This window comes from Aplysia californica, unplaced genomic scaffold, assembly GCF_000002075.1.
Source record: "Aplysia californica isolate F4 #8 unplaced genomic scaffold, AplCal3.0 scaffold01334, whole genome shotgun sequence".
Lineage (NCBI taxonomy): Eukaryota > Metazoa > Mollusca > Gastropoda > Aplysiida > Aplysiidae > Aplysia > Aplysia californica.
This window is the reverse complement of record NW_004798604.1, coordinates 39,451-50,028: the sequence shown is the minus strand read 5'-3', so window position 1 is coordinate 50,028 and position 10,578 is coordinate 39,451. Positions and strand designations below refer to the sequence as shown.

Sequence of the window (10,578 nt, the reverse complement as noted above, 5' to 3'; positions counted from 1 at the left end):
CTTCAGTTTAAAAAATTGCTTATTAGAATGTTTCTTTTATCTATTCTTAACTTTTAAAAAAAACAAATTTTTCTCCTTTTTTCTGTTTTTTCCCCCCTACAGACTCGAGTCTGGACTCGAGTCCAGACTCGAGTCCTTACTCGAGTAATTTACTTGTGACTCGAGTCTGGACTCGCTGCATGTATTACTCGAGTACTCGAGTCTGGACTCGTTACTCGCACACCTCTAGTGGTCAGTTTCAGATTGGCAGTTTGGTCAGGAGTCAGGATCTGGAATCCTTCACCTTCGTCTTCATAGTTGTTCAAAGAAGGTTTTTTTTCTTTTCCTCTCACGAGACTGTCGTAAGTGGTTGTAGACTACTAGTAATAGATATAGATCTAGATTCTAGATCTATATATAGATATATATAATATATAATATAGAAATCTAGGCCTACCGTAGTCAGCTCGGCGGTCCAACTTGTCAGTTCTGATAGTGATAATAAGTGATAGCGCTGTGACGTGATTGCTGTGACTGAATCTGTGAATGCCAAGCTGCCAAGTAAACTTCCAAAGCTGGGAGAAATCTATCAGTTGCAGTGGTAAAATTATAGAAACCCTCCCGTCTCATAAAGGGTGTCATTTTGTAGCTTTTAATAGGTTTTTTTAGGGCCCTGAACACGATTTTGGCATTGAAAAACCCCGCAAATTGTTAGTTTAGATGTTACGGCACTTTGTTTCAGCTGAACCACCCCTACTTGACCTACCTCCCGTCTCATAAAAGGTATTATTTTGTAGGTTTTTTAGGGCCCTGAACACGATTTTGGCATTGAAAAACGTTGCAAATTTTTAGTTTAGATGTCACTGCACTTTATTTCAGGGGGGAGACCCCCCCTTAAACCCCCCCTACCCGACCTACTACACTGCTATTTATACGTACTCGCACGTCAGGGGGAGACCCCCTGAAACCCCCCTAATGTCTATAAAAGCATGCATTATCAAAAAAAAAAATCCTAAAACTGAGCCTTAACTATAAAAAAAAACTGACCTTATTCGTCATCCGACGAGTCGCAGGAATCACATTGGCAATGTCAACTTCTGCAACAAGCACTGAATTCTCATCCAAAATCAGTGGCTGGAGCATATGGAAACACGACATGCGCATGCGTAATAACGGTACACAGCATGCGCATGCGTAATAGCGGCACACGGCATGCGCAAACGTAATAGCGGCACACGGCATGCGCAAGCCGGCATGCACATGCGCAACCACGCGTAACCACTGCAAAATGACGTGAAACGCGACAAAATGTATGTATTGATACACGAAAGAGTTCGGTATGTAAATGTAAATAACTTGAAAACTAACAAATTGCGACGAAATTAAATAACATATTCATCTTTATCGGCCCAAAATACGTCGAAAAACCCCAAAATGGGAAGTATTTATAAGCGAAACGGGAGGGGTACTATAAAAATACCGTTGCAGTTTACTGCTCGACTTCAGTAACCTATTTGGCATTTAGTTTAGTCACCCGAAAGCAAAACTAAAAAAAATAGTCCCTCCACACCCCCACGCCCTCCCCCCATCACCCCAGTCCACACATTATACACACTCGCACACAAACGCGCGCGGGCCACTCCATTCGCAAAAAGGCTAACCGAAAAATCTCGAGAACGGAAACTGTTTGGAGAAATAGAGTTGATTTTCCCGAGCTTTCAGAGAAGGCCGTTTATCATTTTTTCATGTTCGGACTCAAGTCCGAATTTAAAAAATTCCTATTCGGAATATGAAAAAATGTTATTCGGACTCGGGTCCGGAAAAAAGAAAGTGCCTTCGTTCTATAGATCTAACGTTGAGTGCTTCAGTTTCCCCCACACCTTATCTGCCGATCCGATGCCCGCCGCCTCATTGATATGCCCCCCCCCCCACCCCCCATGTTTCCCGCTTTCTTTGTTGTAGATAAAGGTAAAATTGAAGATTAGCAGACCACCTGGCACCTGCATATTATGAGCTGTGTAAAAAAAAAGACAGATTCGTTTAAATACACAAGCCTGTATCATCTCGATTGTTTACACCAAGAAAAAGTTGTGTTGCTGTGTAGAGCCGAGCATACGGCAACTTTTGATTCCATAGATCAGCGCACAATTCATTACGTAGATCTTCGTCAAGACTAGCTTATTATTGTAATAATGATCAGTTGTCGGGGGGAAAAAAGACTGACGCGTATGCGACGTTCAACGCCCGGACCAATACTGCCCCCCCCCCTCCCCAACACGCACACACAGCCACACGTGTACAGGCCGCCCATCCGACCCCGACACACGCTAACGAGCCATCTTTAATTGCCTCTGATGACCTCTTGACAAATTATAAACATTTATTAGAAGCGCTATAACTTTTCAGGCCGGCCTCAAATTCATCATAAAAGATTAAAACTCGGCTCCTGCACAAAACGCCATTTTGCCCGAAGTGATCCCGGTCTCTACCCAGCCTGAGGCGAGTCATGAATGAGGCAGGACAGGAAGCCCGAGTCACGAGTCACAGGAAGTCGGAAGTGATGTCATGCTGGACAAGAATCAGAGTCCGAATAACATTTTTTCATATTCGGACTCGAATCCGAATAGTCACTTCACGAAATAGGGGCGGCCTTAAAAAATTCATAAATATTATTTAACTCACTGACTACTGGCCCCTTTCACAAATTTATCATAGTCACTGAGTACTGGCATTTTTGGGGGTATTTCAAAACACCACCACAACTCTCAGAATTACCCTATTGTAATTATTTTTTGACTCAGTAAAGTAACTTTTCAAACTTATAAAATCTATTGCAAAAAAAATTAAGTTCTCTAGGTCTAATACTATAATACTTTAATTCTTATGATTGTTTCAGAATTGGAATGAATTATTTTCTAAAAATTTCCAGAGACATGACAGATAGAATGAAGTTCACAACAACAACAAAAATAAAAGTTCAAAGTGTTCTGTTTTGGTTTGCGTGTATCCATGTGTGAGTGTTTGATGAATATAAAAGCTGGTCTGTGCATTGATTCAGACCCATACACTGAATTACATGAGACAGATGAAGGGAACGAAGTTGTGATTTCGTTGCACGAACAACAACAACAGTACTAGTGCTAGATCTAGCCTTAAAACTACGACTCGGGCCGTGTTCAGGTACCTATCCAGGGTCCTAACTATCAGACACATCATATCCTGAGTCACTAGAACTAACAAAACGTACAGAAGTATCGACAACAGATTCTTGTTCATGTGACGGTTACTTCGACGCGACTGTCGGATTACCTATCATATGTATAGAAAAAACACAGCGCGAGTTCCAGTCAGGTCAACCCTGGATGAGGTGACTGTCCTTCACCTTCAATTGCTTAAAAAGTTACCACGGAACTTGCGCCAAACTCGGCACGAAACGAAACAAGTGGCAAAACTAGCACTGGAGTCTGTTCCCGTACATGTGACGGGAGTACAAGATACAAAACCGCAAAGTCCATCCCGTCGGGGGTACGGGATCCGTACCTGCGAACCGACTATCCGCCCCATACTCGTGACGGGATCCGTAGTCAGTGAGTTAAACTTGCTAAAACCGTTTTCTCGCCTTTCCCACAAAGTAAATTTTGAATTTATGCCACTAAAGTGCTAATTAATTATCTTGGACGCCTTGGTGTAGTGTAGGACCACATCAGATCACGGGAAGATAGAAATTCTATACATTTTATTGTGCAGGTGGACTTACCATTTAAAAATCAATTAGGTCTACAGCCTACCCTGTGAAATTGATATGGCTGTGGATTTTCGAATATATTATTTTTCTATTTCTGTCTTGATTTAAATGTCATTAAAAGGCCTGAGTTGGTCTTGGGTGAGGTCAGTGAAAGGATTATATATATTAATCGTCGGTCGCATAATAAACCGTGAATTCCACAAATTTTCGAAAATAGTTTTTTTGCATTATATTTTGAGTGCTCAGTGAGATGCATGTCCCTGTAAAACTATTTTTCAATTGTCTCAACTCAAATGTGTAATCTGACGTAATAAGAAAATCGTGAATAAACTCCGTGCCCTATAAGTCGCCTGATGAAACAGTGAATCCTACACCTGTGTGGAATTCATGATCTCATCAGTCGGCTTATGACTCACGGGGCTAACCGTTGGCGCCGTGAATGCCTCTTTATACCATTGAATTTGAAATATTGGCGACCACGTTGAGCAGACACAATGGTCGGTCAGTATTCACGGTTTCCAGGCCAAAGAGTATGATTTATGATCGACTGCATGTGTTTTGCGGGAAAACCTCTCTGTCACATGATTAAAAGCATGTATGTGTCCTAGATGCAGGACTGGTACTGTTTCACAAAAACTGTCAGATTCGAATGTCTAATGCGTGTGCCCTATTTGGTAGTATGCAATACAATTTTGATCTTGTCAGTTTGCAGAAAAAATATTTAGAAATTGACGTAGCCAAGTATAAATTACAAATCTTGTATATATATATATATATATATATTTCCGTGTTGTATCATAATCCAAACTTGTTTGACATTGAAAGCTCACTGATTTGACAACAGAGCTCCCTGATGAGAAAAGAAATTTTGCGAAGCCGAACAATGTGAACCACTTTGAATATCAAAGAAAGCTGCAGAAAATCCAGAACAGAAATAATAGAACCGGGCCTCAACAAAAAAAACATGTGTCATTCAAAGTACACGATGCGTTGGAGCAGATCAAAGGTGCTTTTTTTTTAACCTCCGAGAGAGAGAGTGAGAGTGGTCAGCCATTATAAGCAATACAGATCAAGAGATACTTTATTAAAAAAACCCTGATAAACTGAAACCCAGATGTGATTGCTCAACCAAAATCAAATGACTACTCACTATTAAAAGACAAAACCAGAACTACTATCTTTGTCTTTGTTTGGACTTTGACATGGGGAGACACAAAGACCTTTATATGTGAACGGTCTTCCCATCATGAAGGAGTACAATTTATGCAAATGCGATCAAGCTGAAAGACGCACACTTGGGTTTATTATCTGAAATAGAGTGACCAGAAGATCAAAGTTCGCAGGAAGTTGATGATCACTACCTGGCTCATTTGCTCTAGAAGAGCCCAGGCCAGTTTCATCTTCGCCTGGCTCTCCCATACGGACAAACACTTTCCACTATTCCATACCCTCGGCTAACTTCTTCATATTATTTTCCAAATGTCTTTCCACTTTTCTGTTACATTCATCATTCTGTGCGACTTTTCTACAGGTCCACATGACCTTCCCTTCATTGTTCAACTTGTGGACTCCAAGTTAAAACTTTCTTTGATGTAACTGCCTGATTTCGAGATGAATGCTCAGTCCAATCCATCTCCACTGCTTTCTTCTGTGTTAATATTTTCTGCTTTATACTTCGTCATTGGTGACTGTCTTTTCATCTGATCTTGCAGGACTTCCTCAGGCACTTGTTGATGACAACCTGGATCCTCTTTCGCTTTGTAGAGAGTGTTTTAGAAGAGCCCATCCCAGCTACACCACTATTAAACAAACCACAAAGGGCGTAAAAGTCTAGGAGTTTCTATTCACATCTGTGTACATGCTTCCGAAGGTTCCCTCCCACTATTCTAGCGCGTTTGTCGCGGCCGCGATTTTTGGCATTTTTTAGTCCGCGAATCTTCTGTGTATAAAGCATAAAATGTTATTTAATGTGATGTTGTTCCTGCATTAAAAAAATATATAAATGTATTATAGAAAGTTATAATGATAAATGTTGGGGCGTGTCTCCACCTAAAACCAAATAGTGGCCCTTGTGTGTGGTTCCATAATTTACATGTTAAAAAAAATCATGTACTTTTTATTGAATTACACTCGTTTAGGGTTTTAAAAAACGGCCAATCTTCAGAAAGGTGGGCACACGCCCTTATTTGTTAATTTTTGTTGTTTATGTGCTATTCTAGTTTTGATTTCATTCTGTTGTGAAACCTGTATTTTTCACATTTTTACTCTCTGTGTGGCTGCTAATGATATTCTGGATGCTTAAAACAGAGCCCAAGAAATTCTGGTGCTTTAGATTAAGTTACCTTGGCAACACATTGCTATACACGTTATCACAGAGAGATGAAAATTAATAGAACCTTTTATGGCAACTTTTGCCAATTTTGTGGCAACTTTTGGACAAAAAAATGGCAACAAACGCAGAGACTATTGCCAGCAAAGCTCTGGAAAACTATCTTGATCCCTACTTCTGTAATCTGTCGGAGCTTCTTGGTTTTACAAAACAGGCTGCACAAGTCAGGGACCATGTATGCAGTGTATGTCAGACTACTCAAATATGTGCTAGGTGAAAGGAACATGTCGATCTATGAGCCTAAAAAGATCAATTTAAATTGTACGTGAGTTTTGAGTCTTGATAATGTCAGCCAGACTAAGTGGGAATCTCACATATGTCAGAAAAAAAAATGATAAAGAAAGGGCACACCATGGATACCTTTGCTCTTGGGCAACAAGACCTTGAGATGATTTGCATGAATCTCCAGGGTGTACTTTTGGCATTGTCTATCAATTCCTCCAACTGTTGTTTCAAAATCATGTTTATAATCTTCAGTGCAACCTCGTATGATGCCATCTATTACTTATGACACAAGGCACAAGGTGGTTTAATTGAAAATGAATTCACAAGTTGTTTGATGGACCTTTTTTCAACATGCACAAATGCATAGAAGTTTATAACTATATATTATTATACAACTACAGGTGTGTGAGTGTGTGTTTGTTTGTGTGTGTTTGTTTGTGTGTGTGTGTGTGTGTATCAGCACAAAATTGCATCTATTTATATAATTCCGTGGGTGCCTTTTCCACTAAAGCAGATGCTGAAATTGAATAAAAAATGTTGTTAGACTCCACACTCAAATGCAAGTAGATAGTATGCTCGGCGTCATCGAGATGCGGCTTTAAATAAAAACACACAAATATTACAGGCCACTAGATTATGTTGCCATTTTCAGAACTGAATTTTTAATAATTATATCAACGAAGACCCCATAAACTGAAATTTGTGGACCACATTTTCCCCCATGCCCCATGATCTTGCAGAAATTGCAATCCACAAGACTGTCAGGCCAAGTAGACAAAAAGAAGACCAAACTGCTAATGCAATAGGAAGCCTCTGACATTTATAAGGAGATCTTTTGCAAACTGAACTGTAATGAAGAGGGGGAAAGTGTTCTAAAGTCAAGAGACAAGGAAAACTTAACAAACAGTTCCCCACCACTGTATCATTCTCCATTAAAAATCGCAAAGTGTATATTTCAGGATCTGAGAGACAAAAAGGGTAAGATAATGAAAGATGATCATTCAGTCATTCACAGGGTACAGAGAAGTTTGATACAAATCAAGTTCTCAGCCAATCCACACCCCCCAGCCCAATAAAAAAGACACACTTATACACAATTGGAGAAAGAAGGATAGATAGAGAGAGAGAGAGAGCAGGCAAATGAAAGAGTTTGATTTCATAAATTGTGTACCATTTCCCATTTATGTAAGAATGATAGATGTTTATAGTGGTAAAATAATGAAAAGCTTTGTTTCACTCAATCTGTATAATTTCATACTGTTTTAAACTGGTCTTTTAAAATCTTTTGTATAGTATTTTGTGCTTTCATATATTTTAAACACACCAGGGCCTCTAATAAGAGAAAACACACTGCCTAATAACCGTGAATAAAACTGCGCGTTTCATAAAACCCACTGATGAAATCGTGATCAAGACCGCATCAGGCGAGATTCGAATGAAAATTGAAAATCCCACTCTTTTTAGAAAAAATGACCATCTACAGTAAAAAATGTACGACAGTATTTCTAAAAGGTAATTGACTAGATTTATCCATTTAGTTTGTCTTGAACGCCAAATAACTGAGAAAATCAGTTTTTTCCCTCTCCTGTAAAATTTGCTTTGTGTGGAATTCACGATTGCATCAGTCAGGCGACCGACGTAATGTTTTTCTTTCTAAGTCTCTATCGATTTCAAGAGCTATAGCGAATCTACATTGTTTTCCAAGTTTTGTGTGCTTAAATTGCTAACATGCGCTCAGTATTCTACACTATGTTTTGATGTACTTCACGTCGCACAGTTTCAGCGACTATGATGTCAGAGTTGTAGCAGATGTTGGAATGGAAGTGTGTCATGATTTGACAAGATATATAAATAGCAAAATAGTAGGCCCTACTTGAAATCATTAAGTTACCGTGATTGCTCGTGAAATATTCTCTTTTTTTTTGTGGGTGTGAGGGTGCCACGCATGGTAGGTCCTACTTCTTTACTTTACGTAAACAGGATTCATATTCCCATTCTATTGTGTTATTGTATCAAACCCTATAACAATGAAGGCTATATAAATGCTCCTTGTTTGTTTTGGAGTGGGTTTTTTTTTTCATTTTGAACTTGTGCTGGCCTTTTTTACAGGAGGGCCTTTGCAGTTTCTTTTTTGGGGTAGGCCTAGGGGTAGGGTTAGACTTAGTAAAGGGTTAGGGTTAAGTATCTTCTTTATGGTGCTGTTGGGGTGGTCGCTCGTTACTCGGAATTCCTTACTTTTACTTTTATGACACCCACAATTAAAAGCTTTTGGGGGGGGGGGGGGTGCGCAAAATTATCAGACAATCTGGTGAGGCTCACATGCAGGTCTATTTACTTGTTTTTCTGTCTCTGCTTTGATTTTTCCAGGTACTTCATTAGTGTCAATCTGCTTCTCTTTAAAAAAGCTAAGGCTCTCTTATCTTTTATAATAGAAGTGTTATTTATTCTTTATCTCAGTAATTCTCATGATGGATCTCAATTTCGGCCACTGCTGTGTGTGAAGTATGTTTTTGTGGCTTTGTGAATTTTAAATAGTAGGACAAAGTACTGGACAAAGTACCATGCCCAAGCATGCACTGCAGTGCATACACTATTCTATCCAACGAAGCTGAGAACCAGGTCTAAGATACTAATGCGAATCCCAAGTCATCGCCTGCTAAACCATTGTTGTAACATTTTAACTCAAACCTCACCCTCAGAATTTGTTCTTGTTTTTCTCCATCAGTTAAATTGAATGAGTCGAATAATAAGACAAATGATGAGAGCTGTACGAATTGCCCAGTTTGGTGGTCCAGAGGTGCTCAAGGTGGAGACGCAAGTCCCGGTGCCAAAACCTGGTCAGAATGAGGTGAGTGTGTGTTACCAAAAATGTCATTATAACACTTTTATGCAATTAGTGGGGCTAGCATTGTTAGTTGGGGGAGGGGAGAGAAAATTGAATGGACATACAGCGCTAAAAAATTAATAAGATAAATAATATTTTGCAGTTTCAAGATCAGTAGCATCTTTAGGATTGGAGAGAGGAGGCTGTATTTTAAGTATTTACGAGGGGGTGTCTTCAAAATTTACCTGTGAAGTGACATTTTTTAAAAGCCGATCTTGAGAAAGATTGGGTTTTTTTTCTGTTGAAATGTTAATTCTCTGCAAATGGTATATATATATATCAGCACAGGAGCTTAATGTTTTTTCTGGGTGGGTTTAATTCATGAGTTGAGTTTGCAGCGCTGTATATATGTCCTATTCTGACTAGCTTCACAGCAACATGGACATATTTCTTATGTTGTAGAAAACATAGAGAACCAATTAGAATGGTTTGTTTTTTTTAAATTTGGATCTGGTCTGTAATGTAAGAGTGCTTCTAATTTACAGTCATTAACATTTATTGTTTTTGAGTCTCTCTCTCTCTCGCTCTCTCTCTCTCGCTCTCTCTCCTTCTCTCCCCCCTCTCTCTCTCTCTCACTCTCTCTCTCTCTCTCTCTCTGTCTCTGTCTCTCTCTCTCTCTTATTTACCAACCAGCTTGTCTCACATGAAAAAGGAGCTCTGGCTTTAAGTCTTTAATGTGCTCATACAGTTGGTTAGTGTGATCATCATGTTGAAGCTTTAAAATGAAAAAAAAATGTTCCCCATTCACGAGGAAAACATTGTTCTCTATCCTCCAGTTTTGTTTTCTCACATATTTTCAAGGTCCTTTTAAAAGTTGAGTAAATTGAAATATAATAGGCCTTCCTGATACTGTGGGACACTCACAACATCTAGTTAGGGTTGATTACTTTTTATGATTATTATACTTCATCTTTCTCACCGTGTCTCTCTTTCTGTCTGTTTGTCTGTTAATTACTTAATCCTCCATCTTTTCAATTTGTGTTTGTATTTCTTTTTCTATCTGTCTGTGTCTCCCCTTGCCCCTTCCTATCACACTCTCTCTTTTCTCTCTCTCTCTCTCTCTCTCTCTCTCTCTCTCTCTCTCTCTTTCTCTCTCTCTCTCTCTTTCCTCTCTCTCTATCTATCTATCTCTTTCTATCTCACACTATTTCTCTCTGTCTCTTTCTATCTCACACTATTTCTCTCTGTCTCTCTTATCTTATTTTACTTATCATCAGACTGCAAACAGTCTACAAAGCAAACTGAATCACCTCTCGCTCTCTCTTTCTCACTCTATATATATATAAATTATGTATGTATGTATAGATAGATAGATAGATAGATAGATAGATAGATAGATAGATAGATAGATAGATA

At 39.1% G+C, this 10,578-nt stretch overlaps 1 protein-coding gene across 1 annotated transcript in view; it reads left to right on the top strand.

The window, feature by feature from the left end:
* LOC101858234 (quinone oxidoreductase) overlaps nucleotides 1-10,578 on the top strand; it is a gene marked incomplete in the record, with an annotated part of 22,342 nt that overhangs the window by 4,999 nt on the left and 6,765 nt on the right. The window contains 1 exon segment of the mRNA XM_035973510.1: nucleotides 9,064-9,186. Within this exon segment, the coding sequence (XP_035829403.1) occupies nucleotides 9,073-9,186 (114 nt within the window).